Here is a 25,705-nt window from a genome sequence, read left to right as displayed (position 1 = left end):
GGCCGAGGAGGTCAAATATAAGCAAAGAGGCGACTGATAGAAAATTCTTTGTTTTACATACGCGTGCAAACCACAGCGTGATTGATGCCAGTAGAAGGGGCCACACGTTCTACTGCATTTTCGTGCTACGGGACGAGGGCAGGGGACTCTACATGCTCTAAAGAATATAGCCTTTGGCTTGTTTTATAAATCTTAGGTAACATAACAATGTGTTTGGTATTCTCCTCTATATATTAGTACGGTGTATCTTAGACTGTAGTGCTTCTTCAAATTTTAGGGTTTGCAGGCCTGGTACACGGGACTGGAAATGACGAAGACAGAACTTCTAATTATTCTCCTTAAGTTGCGAAAAACGTTGACGAAAACAGCTTTAGTGGAGGTGTCAACAAGAAGCAAGATGTTTTGTTTTTGACCAGCTACCGCAGATGTATTATGCGTTTCGAACTTTATTATGTAATATACCAATATCTAAACACCTCAACACTTATGGCTGCATGAGCATCAACCATCAAGACACACTCCTACGCAAATTGCGCGGTCTTACAACATTAAAAGAAAAACGAAGAATACGAATAACTAAAAAGAATACGAAGAAACGTGAACATTTCGCTCGTTTCATAGTATCTGGTTTTCTTCCTCACGGAAGCAATATGGTATTAAATCAGGCTGTTGCGCAATAGGGTGGCTTTCCCCAACAATTAGCAAGTCGTACTTCTTCAAGTAGCCTCAACATCTTTAAACAACAGCGAGCGTCGGCGTACGCTCAACGCCAGCTTGCTCGAATTCCCCAGCTGCAGTCCATTTGCCTGCGTCACGGTACGATCACCGACAACACTCCATGCCTCCTTCAACCCCTCAAACCAAGCAGAACCAGCCGTGACAAAGCAAAACGAAGCAAAGCAAAGAGGAACTCACTCTCCCGCACCCCACATCCAGCCCGAGCCTCGAAGAAGCGAGTGGCGGAGGGTGTTCGCGTGGGACCTGGCATGTCTCCAAAGCAACGACGCGCCGCCGAAGCCCCTCCTTCCGCGCCGGCTCGCACGTGGTGGGTACAGCATCGAAACCCCGCGCCGGCCGCGGGATGCGCTACAACGTTGAAGAGGCTTGCATTGCAGCGAGAGAAGCGGCAACAGCCCGAGCATCGTCACCGCCGCCGCCGCCGAGGGTGCCTCTTTTTGCTACATTCTCTGGGTCTCCCACGCCACAAATAGCCGAAGGAAGGGTGGGCACCACGGGCCAGTCGGGAGGCGGACCGATCTCGGGGTGCCACCCGCGGCGCGAACACCACCCAGTTGCCAGTGAGAGCACCGCGGGTCGGTTTTCGAACCGCCGGAGGGCGTGCCAGCGAGGGTGGGCGGGGGGCGCGGCCTGGAGGGCCCCCTGTCGACACCTCGGCAAGCAGGCGCCAGACAATGGAACTTGTCGACACGGGACGGTCATCGCACAACACGTTCAGCATCGCCGCCCTGATGGCGAATGAGCCGCCCGTCGTGCAGGCTTACCTGCAGCACCACCACCAGCAGCAGCAGCAGCCGAGCTCCTCGGCGGTCGACGGAGACGCGCCGCCGGCCGGAAGAACTGCGTACCAGGCGGCCGCGGCTGCCGCCGGGGACTGCTGCCTGGCGGCGACCGACTGGGCCAGCACTCCCAGCTACGTCGCCAGCACGCCGGTGAAAGACATGGAAGGTGAGCATCGAGTTCGCCTCTCGGCGGAGTCGAGATGCTGTCGCCCCCCCCCCCCCCCCCCCCTCTTGTCAACCTCGGATGCTGCGGGGCGGAGGGGGAGATGATGACTCTTTTTCGTTTGCTAAATGTGTGCTCTCGTATGCAATGGCGAGATTGCGGCGACACGGCGAAGAACTGTCGTCGCTCGTCGTTCCTCGGATGAGCGTCGCGTCTCGTCAACCGGATATTCGGTCGTTCCTCACGCCGTGCTCAGGTTTGGGAGCGTGTATTCGCTTTACCTTGCTCGGAGTTAAGGTTGATGTCCTCGTTCAGTTCTGTGGCTGTGACGTTCTGGTCGTGAGTCTTGTTTTTTTCATTGCGGTGACTAGATTTCGATAGGCGGCGCAATGCAAACATGTTCCTTACTCTGGACTTAAGTGCACTTTGAAGACTCCGACCTGGTCGCATATAATCAGGAGTTCCACGCCGCCCCGTCTCTCTCCAGGTGTCGCTTTCATACGCCAAACACCATCAGTCAGTGAATCGTGTGCTTACTGTTTAGGACAGCTGAGCGGTGCTCGTGGCGAAGCGGTGTTATGCTCATTATGCTCATTAACTGACGCGTGTTTCCTCGGACATTTTCGGTGTGCTCGTACCGAGCACATGGCTCGGTACCGCTGCAGACGACGGGATTACGAGAACATTAGCACAGATACTGGTGAAAAAGCTGTCGATATGACACGTTTTTCAGCTAAGCCCATAGAGGTGGTATTATGCATAAGGTAATTGCGTGTGAACAACGGTGCGACGAATGAATTCATTTTATATGCTCTCATTGAATAAGTTGCATGTTGCCAAAACTGATTGAAGGTGTGTTGCTGGCTTCGCATATTATGAAGATAGTTCCTGCTTTCGTCTTCCATGTGAGTCCGAGCAAAGGGCAGTAGCCCGCTACTCTTAAATGTGCGCGAAATATTTGCAGCAAAGAAACGATACCAAATTGCGCAACATATGAGAATTTTCGTTGCGATCGGTGCGAACAGTTTCACATGCACTATACTAAGGATACCGGACGCTTCACTCTTTTAATTGTAGAAAGCCACTAAGTCAGTACTGCATTGCCCTCTTTTCTTTTTGTCGCAATGAATGTTTCTTTTTCCCGGTAATTATGGCATGGAAGTCATTAAGTCTCGCGTTCCAGAATCTCAAGCACAGGTCGACAGCCGTTTCCTTCTTATCATTGTTTCTTCAGGCAAACATGTCTTACCCTATCACCCGTGACCTCTCGGAGTGACGGGGTCAATGTAGTTTAATTTACAGATTATATTGCGATGGTAATGTTTATGAATATCGCTGCGGTCAAATTTGTTAAGTTTGATAGCTTGAGCTCCATAGAAAGTGACATTGCGAATAAAAAGTGCATGAGAAACGCGAACATGTTATGAGAAAAAAAGGGGGAATGGGGGACGGCTGGTAGGTAAGACACCACAGTCAAGAAGGGTTATGGCGCAGGCTAGGTTATATTATTGTTTTTTTTTACATTGCCAATCCATACAAGTTGCCAAGAAAGGTAAAGGAAATATGAACGCAAATATAATTTTCTGCCTGTCCTCACAGCCCTTTTATCGGGCAGTTGACAAAAATTTAATAAGCTTAAAACAACTAAGAGTAGCATGCCAAATGTATTTTAAGCTAATCACACGCGACAGCTCCAAACTTTACCTGCAAATAAAGCGAAAATTTCTCAAATATTCTGTAAACTTTCCCTGACACATTTGCTAACTCTTGATCTCCTGTCACAGCGCGCTTTCTTTACCGATGAAATAATTTCTGTGTACTGACTCAACGCCATTCAACCCAGAAGGTCCACAAATTTATTACAAGCGTTGCGTTACGAACGCATCTAGGCCCATCTGAAGAACTTAAGGTAAATGCAAAACTCTCCCCACGTACTAGCCTGTTGGCCACAAATCGGCCCATATTAAAACACATTTTACTCCAAAGACAAGCGTAATTTCTGGTCCCAGAAGGTCGTTAACGGCTAACCATCCGCCGATTTCAGCCTCACCTATTAAGTAAACAAGCGAATCGTCAAATAACATGCTATCTTAGCCGGCAACGGGCTCCGCCGGTCGTTCCACATAGTATGTATAGTCATTCGGGAATAATATTCCAGTTCATAAAGATCCTGCATTCGCATGACCATCCCCTTATAGACCACATACCTTTATAGACCACATACAGACACATACAGACTACCTATTGACATACACATGGCGAAAAGTCGCCGCCTTCGCAAGTTAAGGCGTTGCCGCGTACTCGCGGTTCGACCACTATGAGTTGTGTACCCAGCCCACCCTGTGTTATCCTGCGTTGACGTGGGCAGATAGTAAGCAGGGGCCTCTTGAATGTGTTCTCTAGCACGACCTACATTTCCATAGTTGTGTGCTCGGTAGAATACAGTCACAGTGCAGCATCTGTCCCATAAGACCTTTCTTTTTTTGCTTCTGTGCACCCTGCATGATGCACATGATGACACCAGATGTAAGGGACCAAGGACCACTGGTTCTTGTCCTGTGCCGAACATTCCAGTTTCCGGCTTCTATCTTTCTCCCGATCATTTCGCTAGTGCTTTGACCGCTGCCTATGATTCGATTACCAGCAGTCCTGGGATTGTATAAACACAGGAACACTCGTATTCAATCTGCGACCCATCACAAGTTCGGCTGGAGAGTATCATTCATACCCATGGTCACTACTTTGGGATCTAAGAGAGCTTTCGCAATGTTGCTTAACTTCCGGAATATGTTTTTTGTTGTTTGAATGGCTCTCAGTTTTTCATTACTTTGTGTATATGGGGAATTGAACTAACCTGCTTGGCTTCCTATCCGGTGAAAACATTTTTAGACTTTGATCGAATTAAGCTAAGGTCCGTCGCCTGACCGAATCACGCCCGGAATGCTGTAACAAGCCAACCGAAATGGTTACCGAAGTTACAGACATCTTTCATTATTGTAGTTTCAGCAGCCCAAGAACTTCGGGTGATGGCCCACCGCGATAATGTAGTGATACCCTTCGTGATATACATAGAACAGATCCCTGACCAGCCATGACTTGCCACGAAAGCTTGGGAAGACTGAAATTGAGGTTCACTTGGAAGCGTTCGCAGTCTCACGCCAGGTCGGGCATCGGAGGGCTCACTGCTCATGCCGGGCCACCAGGTGAATGCCAAATACGTAATTCGCAATGCATTGATGTCCGGTATGTAGTGACCGAAGCATGTCTGATAGGCGTACGCTTGGCGGAAGGGCGTGAGCTCCCCGAACCCGAGTCATTGTACGAGACGATTCCCCAGCCATCGCTGCATATATACGTACTTCCGGCATGACAAACTCCGGTTTCGGCTTCCTATAGTTACTAAACAGTGCATGACCAGAGTTGCGGTTTCACCTTTCTTGAACTGCGCTACACATACGTGATTAACAAGCGTAGACTGTTGGGCCAGTTGGTGCATCATGTGGTATCGTTGAGCAGAAATACGGGCGGGAAGAAACGGAGTGGACTGCAGGACTCTTCCCGCCTGCATTTCCACTCAACGACACCACACGATATATACGTGAAGCCGGCAGCCGTTCAACAGTAAGGACTTTCCACTCATGTACCACTGATTTCAAGCCTTCACTTTCGCGCAGCGAAGATCGTGACAACTAGAGTTCCGAGTACGAATTGAATACTTTAATTACACAACTAATTCGCATAAATAAACGGAAGTATTCGATATTTTCGAATATTCGGAACTAACCAAATATTTCGCAACAACCGACTTTTAAAGTTTGGTCGGCGTTCTTCCGTCTCCTAAACAAACTATTGCAGAGTATCAGAGGCGAGACAATTGCCAAAGTTTTCGAGCCAATGCAAACAACAAAATTGGCAATACACCCTTTGCTTTCGATTTTACGACGGAAGCCTACGTGCCAACCTCTGATTTTGGCTTCCAGTCCGTAATTTAATGTTTTTGGCAGTCTAGCCGTGTGGCAGCTTTATCTTTTACGTTACAACCTGTGTTTTATCTTGCAACGGTTCATTCTACATGTGTCTAAGATACACAAGTCTTTCAACACCTTTCCTTTTCTTTTATCATAACATCTTATATCTTTTCAGCAACCATGTATTTGACGCTTTTGTAAAGCTAGTCATACAACGTTCATTCTTTATTGAAAAGCTTCTTTGCAACCAGGCTCTAATAGGTTGAGTGAATTTGTGCAGTTTTATTTAATGACAATCAGTGATCTTGTGTTTAAAAGTGATCTTTTGTACCTGATAGCTGGCCTTTTCCCACTATAGCCAGTACTGGCGTGGTACCTAATTGCGCCCATGTAAACATTCCTACTGCAAATATATGTGTCTGCTTTTGACTATTCGATATTCGATGCTTACTATTCGCATTCACTTCGTATCGGATCCAAAAAGCTATCCGCCGTGGTTGCTTCGTGGCTATGGTGTTGGGCTCCTAAGCACGAGGTCGCGGGATCGGATCCCGGCCACTGCGACCGCATTTCGATGGGGAAGGAATGCGAAGATACCCGTGTACTTATATTTAGGTGCACGATAAAAAAAAAACAAAAAAACTACGTGCTCCAAATTTCCGGAGTCCCCACTACGGCGTGCCTCATAATCAGTTCGTGGTTTTGGCACGCAAAACCCCATAATTAAATGTTTAATTTTTTTATTAAGAAAACTAATATTCGCCCACCTCTATCTCTTTTTTTTTTTTAAAACATATATTCATTTAACAGGAAAGGGAAAGCGAGGAGCAGGCTGGCAACTGCCACCAGAAGGGGCACAACACCTGCCTACTCTTCAGAAGGGAGGTGACAGCGACACAGAAATGGAAGATAGGAAGAAGGGAAGGAAAAAAGAAAGAAAGAGCAACCGGACAAATCTAAAAGAATAAAGTAGAACACACAGTACAGATCACACACAGTAGGGCCAGTCCCCGACACTCGGATTCGTCGAGTGTCGTACACCTCAGGCCAAGATGATAGCCCCTCACTAGCAACATACGCTGCGCACTGAAAGCGGGACACTCCAGTCAGGGGTTTATCCAGAATTTCGATTTTCGGGCTGTGTTACCAGAACGCGATGGGCGGGGGGAATACGAAGTTATTGGTTATATCTTTTTTGAGCAAAAGGCTAGCCTTTTGGGGGGAAGAGGTTGAAGGGGCTAGCGCTCTTTTTACACGTTGCTTTATTTACTTCAGGCTGGATGCTTTTTTTTTAACAAATGTGGAGGGAAAAGCTGTTAATTAGCAGAAGTACATTAATTAACATTTTAAGCAGGCATATTAAACAACGTTTTACAAGGGAGTTCGTCCTTGTTGGTACATGTCGAGCTGATGTTGTTGCCCAAAGAATACTACAACGAAGGCGGGAACAGGCGGCCACGAACGAATTCTGTATAGAAGGCCGAAATGTGCGCCTCGTTCTGCGGGATTATAAATTCGATACTATATTTAAGCACCCATGACATTCTGTCACAACGCTTGAAAATTGCAAGAACATAAGGTACAGCGTTTAGAGTTTTCATTTGATTGCACAAAGTGCATTCTTTTTTTTTTTCTGTGCAGGACAAAGCCAAGCAATTAAGTTCTTAACCTACAAGTCTTGATAAAACAACGTGCGGACGCTTTCAAAAATAAGTACAATATCATATAGCACGAGAGAAAGAGGACTAAGCACAATAGACACGAAGCAGCCATATACCTTAAACAGCACAATTAAGATATAACAACTAAGAACGAAAGGTATATATGCGCATCATGTCCGTTACAGTGAGGTAGATATATCCAAGGAAACTACTATAGACCAACCGCGGCTGTCAGATTCACGAAATAATTAAAACAAAAACGGACTACACAAATTATACAGTTTCACCGCGTCACCTCGCACATATCACAATATCCGACGTGGTTTCTTAGCCCACGTCATGTAGGCTCGGTCCACAAACTGCAAATATTCCTCCGTTTCTTCGTTTGTTGCGTTCCTAATATTGGGGTACCTGGAGCTTCGATAGAAATCAGCGCGTCAACATGTTTCGGTGTCATGCGACATCTATTTGCTGTTAAGATCCTGTTCATGGTGGAAAAGCTTCTTTCAACGGCATCAGTTCCTATGGGAAGAAGCAGTATTTTCATTAGCTGATGACAAAGCCAGGAACATGGTTTTTCTCTCGACCTCGCACGCAAGCATTAGCAGCGTTTGTTGCTGATGCTTGAAGCCATTTCTCCAAAATGCCGTCTGTAAATTAAATACTCGGTCACCATGTCGTCCTCCGATGTTCTGCACAATTGGGAAATACCTTTAAAATCAGGATTCTCCTTCTTTGAATGAAAGACGTCGTGGAATAATGCCAGCTCCAGAAACTGGTCCCAAAACCTCGCGTGCATGTTCTCCAGGACTTTAGTTTTACTAATTACTAGCGTAATTTTTTCCGGGATGAGTGCCTGATTGTAAGAGGGGAAAGAGGGGTCAAGAATAACTTTTTTTGGAGGGGAGGGGGGGGGGGGAGGGGTTAGGGGACTCTTGAGGGGGTGTGTATAAATCCCTGACTCCAATACCAGGTGTTGAAGTGTCTCGCAGCAACCGCAAGACATTCACTATGAACTGGCCACACGTCCTTGTTTGTATAAACGTTCGCACACGTTCACACAGCCAACCCTTAGCTTGAGTAGTTGCGCTCTATCGCGACGAGGTATAAGCCTGCACCACGAACACAGGGCGGCAGCGTTCCATTCACGACGCGCTGGTCTGCACTCCGCTTGAGCAGGTGGCGATGAACCAGCAGACAAGCGTCGTCAAGCTTGCGCGAAACTTCAGGCCAGGCACATTCGTTATGAGCGCAAGTTGAAGCCAGCCGATCAGTTTCTTCATTTCCACCGATCCCTACGTGTGAAGGTAGACAACATACTTGAGCTGCGCACGCGCCTGCTTCGCACGCGTGAGATTCTGAAGACTAACAGAGGCACGCGAAAGCGCTGCAGTCTGAACGCGTGGACGCGCTTCGTTGCGGCCAGAGGCACGTGCAACAGGCTCATGATATTTCCCTATATGTGTAAGCATGGGTGGCAGGTCCCCGCTATTAATTCTCATATTGACCCATTTCAGCTCCGGCCGTCGGTGATATTGGACTTGCAGCGTATACCAAGAGTAGACGCGGTAATCCAGTAGCTATGGCGTTCCGCTGTTGAGCTCGAGGTCACGGGTTCCATACCGGCCGCGACGGCCACATCTCGATGGAGGCGAAACGCAGAAACGGACTCGGAAATAACCCCGCGGGTGGTCAAAATTACTCCGGAGTCCTCCACTATTTATGTGGCGGCCTACGGCATGATATAGGGACGTGAAAACCAACAATTTACTTAACTTTCAGCGCGTTTTTCTTTCATCGTGGACTTGGAGAAACGCTGTCCCTAAACCATAGGACGATGCGTTTGCTGATGACACTTCCGAGGGTTGTAATAACATGGAAAGGGCGTCATCAATTGCCAAGGCAGCCTTGATGAAATGAGCGCTGTTGGGTTTTATTCAAACACGAGCTGTAATACCGAGATGATGGGTACGTGTCTCAAAGGTTTGGTTTTAGTGGCTAATCTTGGATCTTGGATAGATGGAAACTACCAAGTCCAGTAGCGACTTTTGCTCGCCAGAATTTTCAGGAGATGAAATCATTCGGATCGCTTCTGTTATAGTGGGATCCGCGATGATAACCTGTCCACTTAAGCAACTTGATTCGAGTTTTGTGGAATTAGCATTTCAGTGTAGGGAGGCATGCCTGCTTCCTCGAGACGCTGGCGCGCCGCGGTAAGCCTGGCGTCCTCTCTGTCTTGTATTGTACAAAAAACCATACAATCCAAATTAAATAATCAGCCAGGCAGAGAGAGAAAGAGAGAAAAGATGAAAGACCGAGAGGTTAACCAGAGTAACTGTCCGGTTGGCTAAGTTTCCAAAAATGTCGCACAGCTCGTCTGCAAGTGTTGAGGTACTTTTGCGGTGCCAGAAATTACCACAGGAACCAAAATCTTCCAAAGATTGAGGGGCGTCTTGACGCCTTCACCAATGACATGCGGGCTTTCCAAACACAGGTTATGGGCATGTTTCAACAGCTCAATGCTACGCTACAGGCTAGATTACCTCCCGTAGTCGGCCAAGCGCCGATGTTAGTGAACCTAGTGCCTAATCACGGCCCCTCGCCAGCAAATTGAGGTTTGGCAGTGGAACTGCATGGGGCTTCCGTCGCAAGCGGGGGAACCTGCAATTGCACATACAAAATCTGGACAGTAAGCCTGACATTATAGCTTTGCAAGAGGCTAGTGGCTGGGTGAAATTACCGGGATTTAAGGCATTTACACCGCCAGAGATTGATCGGGGGGGGTGTATCGAGCGTCTTCACGGCCGTGCTAGTCCATCGCAACGCCACGGCGATTCAGCATACCATAGATAGCAGCAGAGAGGACTACGTCCTGCTAGAGGTTCTGCCCAAAAGAAAGGACGATAAGAGTCTCTTTATTCTTAATTTATATTGTTCTCCGAAAGATAAAGGGGTGGGCTTGCCAGACCTCTTGATAAAGACGCAACGGCTAGCGGCTAGGGCTCAACTCATCGTGGTTGGAGATTTCAACGCGCCTCATCCGGAGTGGGGCTACATCCGAACCACTCCAAAGGGAAATAGGCTTTGGCGGGTAGCTCAGGACCTACAATGGACAATCTTGAACAACCCGCTAGATCATACGAGGATAGGCAACAGCGTTAGCATAGACACCTCTCCGGATTTCACATTTGTTAAAGGTATTAGGGATGCAAAGTGGGCAAACACGGGACAGCCACTGGGCAGTGATCACTATATCCTTTGCACGGTATTTAGTGCTGCTAAGCACAAATACAGGGTAAAAGGAACTAGAGTGACGGATTGGGACAGATTTCGGAAAATCAGGAAAGACACAGTGAGCGGGTAAATCGAGGACTTGGGAGCCTGGGTTGAGGCGCTCAAGCAGGACGTGAAGGGTACCACAGAAGAGGTTCCGACAGTGGAGGAGGGTTTTACGGCGGACTCTAGACTGTTACACATGTGGGAAGCGCATGCGAGTCTCCTTCGGAGGTGGAAGAAACAAAAGCATAATGGGGTCCTCCGTAGGAAGGTGGCCAAGCTAGAACGAGAAATCGAAACCTACACGTTGGACTTGCAGTGCAAACAATGGGGGCAGATTTGTGACAGGATGAATGGGCGATTCGGATGCAAAAAAACATGGCAGTTGTTGAGGCACCTTTTAGATCCGGCGGCAACCAAATCGGCGCAGAAGGGTCAAATGGCTAGGTTAGTTCATCAGTATCAAGGCACGACTGGGGAGTTCATTCAAGAACTCCGAAGTCGTTACATAAACGGCGAGTCGGGCGGTTGCTTGCCGGATTACTCGGGAGAGGAAAACCTCGAATTAGATGCGGACTTTACGGTGGCGGAGGTGGGGTTTGCAATGGGGCAGCTTCGTACTACGTCGGCAGTGGGTCCGGACGGGGTTACTAATAAAATGCTGAGGAACGTGGATTTCAAGTCAGTGGGGGCGCTCACGGACTCGATGAACAAATATTGGGCGGCCGGGGAGATCCCGGTAGAGTGGAAGCATGCTACAATTACAGTTATTCCTAAACCAGGGAAGAAGATCTGTATTGAGAATCTTCGACCCATCTCGCTGACGTCCTGCTTGGCCAAATTGATGGAGCATGTGGTCCTCAACAGGCTTCAGGGTTATGTGGAGGACAAGGAGTTCCTACCTAAAACGATGATTGGCTTTAGGGCTAATTTACAACGCAGGACGTCATGATACAGCTCAAAAAGGACGTGGTTGATCCTGGGTACGGCACGGGCACCAAGGCTATCTTGGGGCTCGACCTCACAAAGGCCTTTGACAATGTCACCCATGAGCAAATATTAAGGAACCTATCGGACATAGGACCGGGGGCTAGAACCTTCCGATACATCAGATCATTTCTGGAGGATAGGACTGCGGAGATTGTAGTCGGAGAATTTAAATCGGATCCTTTCCCGTTGGGGGCCAGGGGGACACCACAATGGTCGGTTTTATCGCCGTTCTTGTTTAATCTCGCCTTGATCAAGATACCGCCCAGGCTGGCAAGGATATCGGGACTTAAACATACATTTTATGCGGATGACATTACTCTATGGGTAACAAGGGGAAGCGACGCACAATTGGAGGAAACTTTACAACAGGCAGTGGATATTGTGGAGGAGCTAGCAGGGGAGGCAGGACTCTCGTGGTCTCAGCCCAAGTCCGAGCTTTTTGTGCTTAGGGATAAACCAAGAGGGATACATGCGAGGCACTATGTGCCGCCACCATCGCTGAAGGTGAAAGGGGGGGTGCACCGGTCGCTGAGGTCCAAACGATCAGGATCCTGGGTCTGTATCTGCAGACTAACAGGAAGAATAGGGAGGCCTTGGAAAGGCTCAAAAATACGGTCAATGCTACCGTGAGACTTATCAGGAGAATCGCCAATCGTAAGCAAGGCGTCAAGGAAAAGGACTTGTGTAAGCTGGTACAGGCGTTTGTGCTCAGTAGAATAGTGTATGCGACGCCTTATATGAAGATGGACGCGATGGAGAAAGGCAAGGTGGAGGCTATGATTAGACAGGCGTATAAGGCGGCCCTTGGGTTGCCTAACAACACTTCTACCGAAAGGCTGCTGGGATTAGGGATGCACAACACCTTGGAAGAACTGCGGGAGGCACACTTGGCGATGCAACTCAGTAGACTTTCCAAAACGAGAGTAGGGAGGGATATATTGGAGAGGATCGGCATTGGAGTTGATCCTCCAGCCGGGGACATGAAAATTCAGGTGAAGCGAGAAATTCACAAGGGCTTGTACATAAAACCTTTGCCTAAAAATATGCATCCGATACATCACGAGAACCGTAGGAAAGCAAGAGCCAGAGCTTTACATGCTAAGTACGGGAAGTACAACGGGGCAGTCTACGTAGATGTCGCCGAGTATAAGAACAAGGACGCATTTGCAGTTGCGGTGGTGGACGGGCGGGGACGCTTAGTCACCTCTGGATCAGTCAAAACCCGCTCTTCAGAAACTGCAGAGGAGGCGGCGATAGCGCTAGCTATAGGTAATACTGAAGCTGACCTGATTTTCAGCGACTCTAAAACAGCCATCCGAAATTTGGCGAGGGGCAGAATCTCTGTCACAGCGGCAGGATTACTAAATCGGGCCACGGGGCGAGGGACTACGGAGGTGGAAATTGTCTGGGTACCGGCACACTCTGGGAACCCTGGGAACGAGGCGGCTCACATGAATGCTCGAGGTTTCGTCAGCCGAGCAGGTGAGCAGGACGTTCCGGGGAGGTCCACGAGAGATGGGCTGGTGTCCTTTCACGACATTACCAACCATTACAAACTTGAGCGGAGAATTTACCCTCCACCGGACAAGCAATTGGTGAAGGCGCAGGAAAGCGTCTGGCGAAGATTGCAGACGAGATCTTTCTATAACCCATACGTGTTAAACAAAATCTACCCGGACGTTCAGCCGGAATGCAAATGGTGCCAGGAACTGGCCACCTATGACCACATATTATGGAGCTGCCGCATAGCGCCGCCACCGGCGGATATTATGCGTGATCCTTCTCTCGAGCAGTGGGAGGCCGTGTTGGCCAGCTCAGACCCGGTCGTCCAGACCAGGGCCGTGGAGCGGGCCACCCAGGTCGCCGTCAGCCATACGCTGATGGCCATCTAGCACGGAATCGTCCGCAAATGCGTTCTGACGAAAATAAAGTTTTTTCATCCATCCATCCAAAGTGTGTAATGTACGTAGGGAAAGCCATGGAGACACCAGGCAAGCACAGTTTCCAGTGCATGGCAATCATGTTGAGCTTATTATCAGTTTCGCACCTGCGCACTGTAGGCATGATGAGTCACACATAACTTGCTTGCGGAATTCGGTGCAGTTGACGCAGATTACTGCACCGCTTTCTGGAGGCTTTTAGCTTTCTGGCTGCTACCTACGGTGACAACTACCACACCTTGGTGTTGCCCGTCCGGCTGGCCTTATGACGTCGAGCTGGGTCATTCTGCTGACTATTGCGTTTACCTTGGTCATAGCTGGACCTGGGACTAGCCGAAGCGCACCGACAGCGTATGGTACGTGTTAGGTTGCGATGGCATCTTATAGATCGTCTTCATCTTGCAGAATCCTATACAAGACATGTTAAACTCATCTTTCAGCTACATGGAATCCAGGACAGCCGAACATAACGCTGAACTCCCTTGCCGATGACGCTCGTATGAGCTAAAGAAATGAAACCAAGAAAAACAAATGTTGTTGAACAGTCAAACGACGTATAAAACATGTGTGTGCTTCAATTAAAAGGAAGAAAATATACCGAAATGAGCTAGTAGAGAAAGGAGCGAACGATAGTAGACGGTGCAGTAGTAGCGACGACAGTGGCCTCCCGCTGGTCTACGTTCGATTCGTCTAACGACTGGATCCAACATCATGCTTGGTCATTCCTTATACTTTCACCATCGTCGTTCAATGTAGGACGAAGTCATATCTCAGAGATGCCGAGTTACCCTTATCAAGCACCAACCAAACCCATCCGGGGCTTATCAATTTCTTAATTTCATCACCCCCATATAACGTATTTTTTATGTGGTAGTGAATCTTGTCAAGCTATTGAAACGCACTTTTTATCCTACTACCCTTTGCCACTAATGTACATATTGATGTGTGGTGAAACTAGATCAACTCAACCCAACTAAACTAAAGATTAGCTAATCTCCTATCACATTCAGCCAGCTACTTCCACACGGTGATAAACTTGGTACCTGTTCAACAGGTATTCGTATTATCAGAAGATAGTTCGCTCAATCGGATTAGATTGTGTGCTTAAGTGATGTGTGCCACGCGATAGTTAATTGTTAGATGCGCGCTTTTGCTGGTACGCGGAATAAAACCACGAGAAAGAAAGTGGAGGATTAGCAGTTGCGGATCTATTGCTGTCAAGGTTTTGCATTTTGGGAACAAAAAGAGAAAATTTTACTCCTCACTACAAAGCCTGCGAGTCGGTTAAACGAACCTATATAACCTCCGACGAATCTCGCCTAGACATCGAGTCTTGCTTCTGTATAGTTTGAATATTTTAAAGATAAGTGGTCGTAGGTTATTACGATATGGCTCTCATCCAAGCTCTTTTACCTGGGGTGCTCTCTTGCGTTGGAGACTGATCAAAAAGAACACTGTCAACCCGCCGACCTCACTTCCTCCACCTTGCGCGCTTCCGCAGAACTGCGTGGTTAGCCATGTTCTATGTTGGAGAACTGACATTTATCAATTTAAACGGACGCTCGTAATGTTTAAATAACTATGAACCGCACTGGGCGGTGCTCAACCACAGTTGTCACCGCAGCGCAACGAAATCGCAACTGCCTAAGGTTTCCTAATTTGCCAGCTTTGTACAAAAAATCCTGTTTAGTGAAGCAAAGCTTATACGGCTCGTGGCCGCCCAATCACAAACGAGACCGGGTGCTTTGGTTCAGTGAAGGGAGGAGGACTCGCCCGTTGCGCTCCGCTAATCCTTCCGTGACGCTTCGTTTCAGCCGGCGTCGCGCGGAGGGCGATTAGAGGCAGACAATGGAGCGGCCCTTCTCCTGGGTCCCTCCTGGGTCGCGCCAGCCACGGCTTGGCCGACGCGACCCTTGGCTCTCGCAACACCGCACTGGGTTAGTGAGATGGAGTAATATATACATGCGCGGGCTCGCTGTGTGTGTCCATGCGTCGGCGCGTCTCTTACTACACGCTGTGTACTTGGTGCTCGTTTCTCGAACGGGGCGTCGCTGTTTTTCTCTTCCCCGTACGCCGCCCCGAAAAGCCTGCCTGCTGACGAGCACGAAGGACCGACCCAGCCTGGCCGAGGCGTACCGGAGCTCGACCGAGTTCCCGGACAGCTGCAAGGGTTCCTCCGACGGCCGCGTAGGGTCGCCGTGCCTCGAAGGCGCCTCGTCCGGCGGCGGCCGCTGTTCGTCGGCGGATGATAGCGGCGGCGGCTCTTGTTCGCCCGCGCTGTCGCAGTCCGGCGGCTGTGCCGAGGACGAGCGCAAGCCCTTGCACCCGAAGCTGGTCGGAGTGGGCGCCTCGCTAGAGATGAAGGCCTTGTGGGACGAGTTCAACGCCCTGGGCACCGAGATGATCGTGACCAAGGCCGGAAGGTGAGAGCACGTTTGGACTTTGGTTCGCGTGATCGATGAACACGGTCGAGGACTTCGACGGTAAAGAAAAAACAGTGGTATGTGGCCAGAAGGTTGATCAATGGTCACTTGCTTGTCGCCGAGTTTTCCAGCTAAATTGCCGGTTAAAGCGTCTGCGGCGTCAGAAGTAGTAGCAGTAGGAATAGTAAATACAATAGAAGTAATAGTAGGGTGGTAGTAGTAGTAGTAGTAGTAGTAGTAGTAGTAGTAGTAGTAGTAGTAGTAGTAGTAGTAGTAGTAGTAGTAGTAGTAGCAGCAGTAGTACTTCTTGGTTGTTGTTGTCCACGGCCCTAATGGCGTTCGCACGAACGTAGCCCGCTGCGTCCGTATAGACCGCCCGACCGGCTGCTCCGCACTTTCTTTCCGGTGCTCGATGTCGGAATTGCTGTCTGCCCTCGTGGTGCGGGGGATGCATGCTGCAGGGCAGGGGTGCCACAAGTACATTGTCTCGTGTGTTGAATCTATGGGCTCCATCTGTGTGCTCGATTGGGATAGAGTACCATAAGCGCGAAAAAAGGTTTCGGCCTGTCGAGGTATAGCCGCCAGGCGATGATGCTGGGCTGTGAGATGGACCTCTGTAAGTAGGTCTGCAGTGCTGTGCAGCCCCGACGCGAGTAGTTTCTCTGTCGATGTGTTCGTTGGCGAGCAGCCCGAGTGCTTGCTTCGAGGATTTTCGGACGAGCCGGTCCAGTTTTTGGCGTTCTCTCGGTCAAGGGTTGCATATGGGGCGACATACGCAGGGCGGGAGAGAACGAAGGCCTCCACGACACGCACTGTGCCTTGATCTTTCACGCCCGAAATTTGGCGGTGATTCTGCACAACATGCGGGTAATCTGGGTGGTAGTGGAACGCAGTTTGTGAAACATCTGTGTGTTTCTGCAGTCCTCTTGGAAAGTGATACCGTGTATTTTAATTGAGGGGGAGGATCTGATGGCGGCTCAGTCTAGTTCAACTACAGTGATGGGTCCGGGCGTTTTCGTAGTAGCCTTCATGCCTTCACCTATCAGCAGGAGCCCCTATATTTTTTTTCTTCTTTTTTTGGGGGGGAGGGGGCGCATCGAAGTCCACATTTCGTGGCGTAGCTGTTCACAATGTCTGTGGCCTATTGTAGCTTGTCCTGCACCTCGCCCATGCGCCTCCTGACCGCCCACAGAGTAATGTCATCGGCGTAGAGGCCGTGGTAGAGGTGGGGTATTTGCTGTGTTTAGAAAAAATTTATTTCAACAAGAGACGATACAAACACTGAGTCACAATCATGGAAAAATTTCACCAAGACGATAACGTATACAAGAAACGAAGCATTTTATACACGGCACGTTCTCAAAGTAGTGTCCGAGTCCTGACTCACTAATATACAACCACATAGACCCACGGAAAAGCGGTTACACATAAACTAATTGTCACAAATATAAAATGATGTTCCATATATACAGTGTACACAATGGTTATGTACGATGATGCTGTGACAGAGTCACTTTACATAATTTTGAAGTGATGCTATGAGGCGTGTATATACAAAAATGATCATGTATACGAGAGCACGCACACACAGAAGTCAGAGGCACCTACATTCTATGCGCATTCAATGAACACTTCTGATGACCTAGCTACAAGAAACAGGCTGGTCGAAAATTAAGCCGTACGCGTCCATCAGCCACCGACTGGAAATGGCACGACCACAGTCGAAGGAACTCCTCTTCCCCAAGGAAGAACAACTCCTCTGAAAGAAACGAGAGTAGCTCAGAGTAGAGCTATCTTCATTCTTGAGATACAATGTGATGTTATCGGCGAAGGCTGCCACCTTCACCACACCGCTACCAGGCAGTGGGAGACTGCACACGTAAGGATCTAAGGAATAGTAGATACACGTAAGGGTAAGGAATAGCTCAAGGCTGAGCACAAAGAGTACTGAGGATAGAGGGCACCCTTGACGAACACCACGAGTAACTAAATGGTGCACTTTGCCGACTATTAAGAAATAATGTACTTCGGATATATTAATAGGCGCTCCTAATAAGTTCAATAAAATTTGACGAAAAGCCGAACGAGGTCAGTACATTAAATATTTAGATATTTTCAAGGCGATCGCGTGCCTTTTCTTTATCTATAGTGAAACTGAGAGACCACATGCTGACCTGGTCAGCGTGTATGTCATTATGTCACGCGTAACGAACGAGAGACTGTATCTCTCTGCCAGGGACTGAGCATGCCTGATGGTGTCCTATCAAGGATGGCATCAGACTTCCCAAGCGTCGGGTGAGAACAGCTGTGAAGGTTTTCTAGTCAACGTTGAGAAGCATCATTGGCCTCTGGGCGAACTGATGGTGGATCGTGCTTAGGTACGTATAAGCACAATAAGACCGCCGCGAAAGTTCTCAAAGCAGCGGCTAATAACAGACACGAAAGTGGCACCAATCCCAGAATGTTAGATAAGTAACCCGTCCGACCCTGGCGCCGAGCCACGCTTCATAGAAGATAATACTGCTTTCACTTCGTCAGCTGACTGTCGTGCACAAAGACTTTCAGCGACTTCAGGTGGAACCTGAGGCAGCTCACTAAGCATTTCGACGTTACCATGATCCATGCGCATATTCGTACGCGCCATGTTTTCAAAATGCGATGCAAAGAGCAAATAATCACGCGCAGGAGGCGACATAACAGGAAGTGATCTTAGGGCTACATAACCGAATGCGTATGGCTGTGTAAAAAGAGAGTTTCTTGCAAAGCGCAGAACTTCAACGTGTGCACACGGATTACGTCTGCATCGCCAAGCAGCAGTTGACAAAGACAGCACTACGATGAGACGTTGGAAACGCATCCGTAGCTCACGCTGCCATGACAGCATCAGCGGAGTAAGTTGGTTGACCCGAAGTGCAATACGGAGCTTCGTGGCAGTATCCGCCAGTTCCTCTGACGTGCGTCGTCTAAGTGCACGACCTTGAACTGGACAATGCAGACGCCACTGCCCCTTGAGCGCGTCCCATGGCTCTGGGTCAGATCTAGAAAGAGAATCGCGCAAGACTCTTGAGAAACAAGAGCGCGAGTGCACGTCATGTAGAACGCGGATGTCGAAGCGGCAAGGTTTTACTGATGAAGAAGCAGGGCAGCAAACTTCAAGCATAACTGGTCTGTGATCGGAAATACAGAGGAGATGAAGGTAAAGTTATCACATCAGAATGGGAGACATACTGAGCTAAATTGCTTGGCACATAGGCACGGTCTAACCTGCTTGACGACGCGCCACGTCGCCAACTCCAGACAAATGAAGAACCACGAAAAAGTTTATGTGTATCCAGCAACGAAAAGTGCTGGACGAGGCGACGCAACTCCATGCGTTCCAATCAGGGTGACCCCAGCCCGGGCCTTGCACATCTGCTCGCGTGTCTAAAACGCAATTAAAATCCCCAACAAGAACCACGTGACGACCGTCCAGGAAATACACGTCCAGGTCACGAAAAAAAATAATTGGACTTACTGGCTTGCGCGGGCCCGTAGATGCACAAAATACGCAACCTAAATGAAGATAGCACATAATCAAATGCCATTATCCGTCCTGTCCCATCATAAAAAAACATGATGATCTCGCATTAAAACTCTATTGAATATAATAATACCGACTCCACTAGAGCGTGATGTCGCGAAAGAGAAAAAACAGTCTAGGTTTAAAGGGCGTTTGAAAGCAAGAACATGTCCAATAGTGAAAAAAAAAAAATGTGTTTCTTGCAAACACAGAATGTCACAATTTTTAGCGCGGGCCATGCTGATAATTTTGGCTTGTTTTATAGGGCTTCGGAACCCCTGTGGCTTTTAATGAAATAATATTCAGGGTGTCAGCCATATTTAATTAAATGTTTCCCCAAACTGACCTGGTCGTGTTGTTCAAGTCGGCGCCCCTGGAACAAGTCCAGGGGACATGCAGTATACACGTCACTTCTTCGATCCTCTCGAAGAAGGCTGATGTTTCTTTGGCCGTTATAACTCGGCACGGGAATACGGGGCGCCGTCCGAGCCCGATGCTGACGCGTGGGCACGCTTTACGTCTCGTGGGACGGCCATCGCTACGTCGAGTCCATCCAGGCTTGGTGAGAGTCCAACGCTACTACCAACTCCGAGGCTGAAGCTATTTGCAGATGATGATGATGCTTGTATCGGTTGGGCTGCGGGATCGATGTCATCACCGCCGACAACTTCGTCAGTCGGGGGCTCATTCAGATGCAACAGTGCCGTGGCTGTTGCAGAAGAGCCATAAATCGGAGGTGGCGTTGTAAGCGACACAACAGAGCCAGATGAAGCCACCGCACAATTAGTTGGTGTAGCGAGCGCAGAAATTGCAGGGCCACGTGTTTTAGCCGTGTTCGAAACTTCGGTGCAGTCAGGACTGATGTAGCCGAAATGGAGGCGCCACCGGCCAGAGCACGCGTGTCCCTCGCTGCCTGGGAGGTCAGCGAACATGGCGTGCTGCGATCGGCCCCGTCATCAAGAGCACACTCCTCCCTCTCGGCCGACGAGGCCGGCGAACATGGCGTCTTGTGTTTGCTCGACCTGCATGCTTCTTCTTTGTCATTTGCCGACGCTAGTTGATGCGGCGTCGAGACAATCTTTTTGGTTACGGCGTCACGCGCAGTCGTGAGCGCAGCTTACGCCGGTGGTGAGGGGGAAAGGCACCAGCAGTAGCGTCCGAGTATGAACACCGCACAGGCCACACGACTGTAGGGTGACCGTCCCCGCAACGCCGACAAGGACGGTCACATCCGTCGGTTTCGTGGCCATGGACACCACAACGGCCACAGAACGCTGCGGTGCACTGTGCACGACAGTGGTCGCTGGAGCCGCATCCACGACAGACGCGTCGCAAGCCACGGTAGTGAAACGTCACACGATGACCAGAGACTAGCAGATAATTGGGGACAGGGGTTGTGGTGCTCATTTCCATCCGAACGATGCGGGTGCCCGTGAGCACGCCACATCGTCCGCTCATAACACCAGCGTTGACAGACAGAACCTTGCCGTATATATGGTGATAGTGCCTGGACGAGGGCTTCGTTCGGAACGAAGGACGGCAAATAGAGGCAGGTTACGTTAGTGAACTGCGAGCCGACGGGCACGACAGGACAACGCTCGCCACCGATGACAAGGCAGCCAGCATCGAAGATAAGAGCCATGGAAGCCATGCTCTCGACGGTGACTTGGAAGATGAAGCCTCCCACGTACTGAACGCGGTGGACCTCAGAGAGGCCAACTATTGAGGCCGCCGCGTGGACGACGGTCTCGGGACCATTCCCCGCAGGGACAACGACATCGAAGACCTGGGCCTTCGAAGGAGTCCGCGGCACTGTAGGTGTCATGTCGCGAGAGGTGGACGCCTCTGAATACCGCAGGGACGTCAGTAGAAGATATTCTTCCCACGGACGGATCTCGGTGACCAGAACCGGTAACGCCCTTCCTCACTAGAGCAGGATTGGCCACCCTGGTGCAGTACTTAGCCACAACCTCCTATATGAATACAACAATCAAACCCCGGCCCTCAGACCCTTGCTGCTGCGATGCAACTGACCACGGCGGCGGTCAGACCTGTGACGCAGCAGAGGGTGCTAAGAATCACTGGGTCCGAACAGGGCGCCATTGCAATCTGAACCTGGCAACGTTTAACGCAAGAACGTTATCTAGTCAGGCGAGTCTAGCGGTGCTATTGGAGGAATTAGAGGGCAGGAAATGGGATATAATAGGGCTCAGAGAAGTTAGTAGGACAAAAGAAGCATATACAGTGCTAAAAAGCGGGCACGCCCTGTGCTACCGGGGCTTAGCGGAGAGACGAGAAATAGAATTCGGATTCCTGATTAATAAGGATATAGCTGGTAATATACAGGAATTCTACAGCATTAACGAGAGGGTGGCAGGTCTTGTTGTGAAACTTAATAAGACGTACAAATTGAAGGTCGTACTGGCAATATCATTACTAATATGGATGAGATAGTTCAAGTGGCTGAGGAGTTCTATAGAGATTTATACAGTACCAGTGGCACCCACGACGATAATGGAAGAGAGAATAGTCTACAGAAATTTGAAATCCCACAAGTAACGCCGGAAGAAGTAAAGAAAGCCTTGGGACCTATGCAAAGGAGGAAGGCAGCTGGGAAGGATCAGGTAACAGCAGATTTGTTGAAGGATGGTGGGCAGATTGTTCTACAAAAACTGGCCACCCTGTATAGGTAATGCCTCATGACTTCGAGCGTACCGGAATCTTGGAAGAACGCTTACATAATCCTAATCCATAAGAAAGGGGACGCCAATGACTTGAAAAATTATAGACCGGTCAGCTTACTGTCTGTTGCCTACAAAGTGTTTACTAAGGTAATTGCAAATAGAATCAGGAACACCTTAGACTTCGGTCAACCGAAGGACGAGGCAGGATTCCGTAAAGGCTACTCAACAATAGACCATATTGATACAAGGCAGAAACATTTAAACAACGCGCGCAGGTTCGTGCGCCCCCTCAAGACGACAACGGAGTATTGAAGGAAAAGGACGAAGTAATGGCACGTGTTTTCGCCGCACGCACTCGCATCGCAGGTGGCCGTTGTCGGCGTCTACAAGAAGAAGACGAGGTGAAGCGACGCTCGCGAGAGAAGAAGAAGGCCTTCCTGATCTCCCGTTTAGAACGCGGCAGTGTTTTTTATTTACCCCAGGGCACAAGTTCGCCCACAATAAATAGTTGTATCTGGGTTTCCTTAACTGTCCGTTACATTTCTGGTGGAGGTGCGGGGTAATGATTTCCAGCCCAATTCGAGTTGGAGAAAGCAGCCCGGAACCACGCCATCTCAGACCCAACGAGCTTACGCCCGTCCACCAGCGCACGAGCCGTCGCCTACGTGGTGAGCCGCCCGAGTTTCCTCTTTTGCCGGAGCAGACTATAATAGCAGCAGCAGACAATACAGAAATGACATCTCAGACAGCCTCAACCCGCATCGTGGTTGATCAGCCGCGAACGCCCGAGCCTTTTCACGGCGACACCTTCGAAGACGCCGAGGACTGGTTGGAAGGCTTCGAGCGCGTCGCTGACTACAACGGATGGGACGAAAACCGGAAGCTCCGCAACGTTTACTTCGCGTTGCAAGACTGTGCGCGAACGTGGTTTGAAAACCACGAAGCTGTCCTCCGGTCGTGGGATGACTTCCGACGGGAGCTGTTGGCCACGTATCCGAGCACAGACCGCCGGGAAAGAGCTGAAGCCGCTTTGCAAGCAAGAAGCCAGCGAAACAACGAAAGCGTGGCAATGTATCTCGAAGATATGTCCCGCTTATTCCGCCGAGCCGACCCGAGCATGAGCGAGGACAAGAAGCTTCGGCACCTGATGTGCGGCGTGAAGCAGGAGCTTTTTGCTGGTCTGGTTCGCAGCCCTCCACGCACCGTCGCCGAATTCCGCTCCGAGGCGACAACTATGGAAAGGACTCTTCAACAGCGTGCGAGACTCTACAACCGCGATATGAACATCGCCTCTGTGGATGCGATGCCGGCAATGTTCGGGAACAGCGTCGAGGTCTTACGAGAACTCATAAGGTCTGTGGTTCGAGAAGAGCTCCAGAGGCAACAGCGGAACAACGGCCCCACAGAGGTCTCTTCGTTAGCAGAAGTGGTTCGCGAAGAAGTGAGACAAGCCGTCCGCGAACAGCACCCACCAGCACAGCCGCAAGCGTCGTCACCGGTACGGCCGACGGTATCGTACGCCGAGGTACTCAGAGGATCTCCAGGACGTACCTTCGTCGCGGCAACTGCGCAGGTACCTGAACCTCGGTTCTTGCCGTCTCCGCCGGAGACGAGATACCGGAAAGCTGACATATGGCGCACTCCTGATAGAATCCCGCTGTGCTACCACTGCGGCGAAGCTGGTCATCTCTACAGGATGTGCGAATACCGCAGAGCGGGACTTCGGGGGTTTTCCATAAACGCTCCTTGCCCAAGAAACGGTGAACGCCCTTTCGAGATCCAGGAGTATTTGTCAACGCGCCAAAGCCCGCAGACTTCACAGCAACACCAACCTCGGTCAACAGTGCCGCTGAGGTATCGATCACCGAGCCCGCGTCCATCCTCAAGCTCCCCAAGGCGACGCCCCCAAAGCCCACGTCGGGAAAACTAATGCCGGCGACCTGTGGAGGTGAGGCCGCTGTCGACGCACGAACGGAGCCTCCAGCGCTGATTCTGAAATATAACGACGGACGCGAGAGCAGTTGCGAAAAGAGTGACGTAGCTTCCGATTTATGTGTGTTTATAGACGGCTGCGAAATTACTGCTTTAGTAGACACAGGCGCAGACCATTCCGTTATGAGCAAAGTACTTGCCAGAAGACTGAAAAAAGTGCTGACTCCTTGGAGAGGACCGCAAATTCGAACCGCCGGTGGACACCTTATCAACCCGGTGGGCAGGTGCACTTCTAGAATCGGAATACGCGGCTTTACATACGTCGCCAGTTTCATTGTGCTATCAGAATGCTCAAGGGATGTAATTATTGGAATGGACTTTTTGCAGGCGAACGGTGCAGTTATCAACTTGCAGGAATCCTGTGTGTCGTTCTCAACGAAGCACGCCATCGCGACGTTCGAGAGTGAAGAACGATTCGATGCGCTTCAGATTATAGACGACGACGTCACGATACCCCCAAGATCCAGCATAGCTGTCGCCGTAAGAAGCACCGTATTCAGCGACTATGAAGGAATAGCCGACAGTAACACTGGGCTCTTACTCGAAAAAGGGATCTGTATGGCAAGGGGCCTTGTTCGGCTGCGTGACGGGTGTTCAAATGTCTTCCTGACTAATTTTGGAAATGAAGTTCAGCATGTTGCGAAGGGAACCGTCATTGCCCGCCTTAACGATTATGAACAAATTACGGATTTGAGCTCTTCCGATGGTGCACTACTGGAGTCTGACAACGTAGACTCCATACTCGCATCCGTCCACATCGAAGCAGCACTATCACCGAGCCAGAAGCAGCAAATAGAGAACCTTGTACGAGAATTCGCCTCATGTTTCTCAACGACATCGAAAGTCCAGAGAACATCCATCGCCAGACACCGCATCATTGTCGACGAAGCTGTGAGGCCCATTTGCCAGCATCCCTACCGAGTGTCACCGAAGGAGAGAGAGGTCATCAGCAAACAAGTCGAAGAAATGCTTCGAGACGACGTAATTCAACCATCGACCAGCCCATGGGCTTCGCCTGTAGTGCTGGTAAAGAAAAAGGATCAGACCTTGCGCTTCTGCGTTGATTATCGGAAGCTAAACGTCGTCACAAAGCGGGATGTCTATCCACTTCCGAGGATCGATGACACCCTCGATAGACTACGGGATGCGAAATTCTTTTCCTCTCTCGACCTCAAAAGCGGATACTGGCAAATAGAAGTGGACGAACGGGATCGTGAGAAGACAGCATTCGTGACACCAGACGGACTATACGAATTCAAGGTACTTCCGTTCGGCCTCTGTTCCGCACCTGCCACCTTTCAGCGGATGATGGACACTGTGCTCTCCGGGTTAAAGTGGCAGTCCTGTCTGGTTTATCTCGACGATGTCGTGATTTTTTCTACCACCTTTGCTCAGCATGTGGAACGACTAAGGACTGTGCTCAAAGCTATTAGTTCAGCAGGGCTGACGATAAAGCCACAAAAATGTCACTTCGGCTTCCATGAGCTCCTTTTCCTCGGCCATGTGATTAGCTCCGAAGGCATCCGTCC

At 49.8% G+C, this 25,705-nt stretch overlaps 1 protein-coding gene across 1 annotated transcript in view; it reads left to right on the top strand.

The window, feature by feature from the left end:
* The first annotated feature begins 1,362 nt into the window (after nt 1–1,362).
* The window catches only part of org-1 (T-box transcription factor 1), a 92,057-nt gene continuing 67,714 nt past the window's right edge, over nt 1,363–25,705 (top strand). The window contains exons 1-2 of the mRNA XM_050186981.3: nt 1,363–1,686; nt 15,605–15,941. Of these exons, the coding sequence (XP_050042938.1) occupies nt 1,413–1,686; nt 15,605–15,941 (611 nt within the window). The 5' untranslated portion in view covers nt 1,363–1,412. The remainder of the gene's footprint in view (nt 1,687–15,604; nt 15,942–25,705) is intronic.

This window comes from Dermacentor andersoni, chromosome 3, assembly GCF_023375885.2.
Source record: "Dermacentor andersoni chromosome 3, qqDerAnde1_hic_scaffold, whole genome shotgun sequence".
NCBI classification, from domain to species: domain Eukaryota; kingdom Metazoa; phylum Arthropoda; class Arachnida; order Ixodida; family Ixodidae; genus Dermacentor; species Dermacentor andersoni.
Note: the sequence above shows the minus strand (reverse complement) of the source record. Positions and strands in the feature narration are given on the sequence as shown.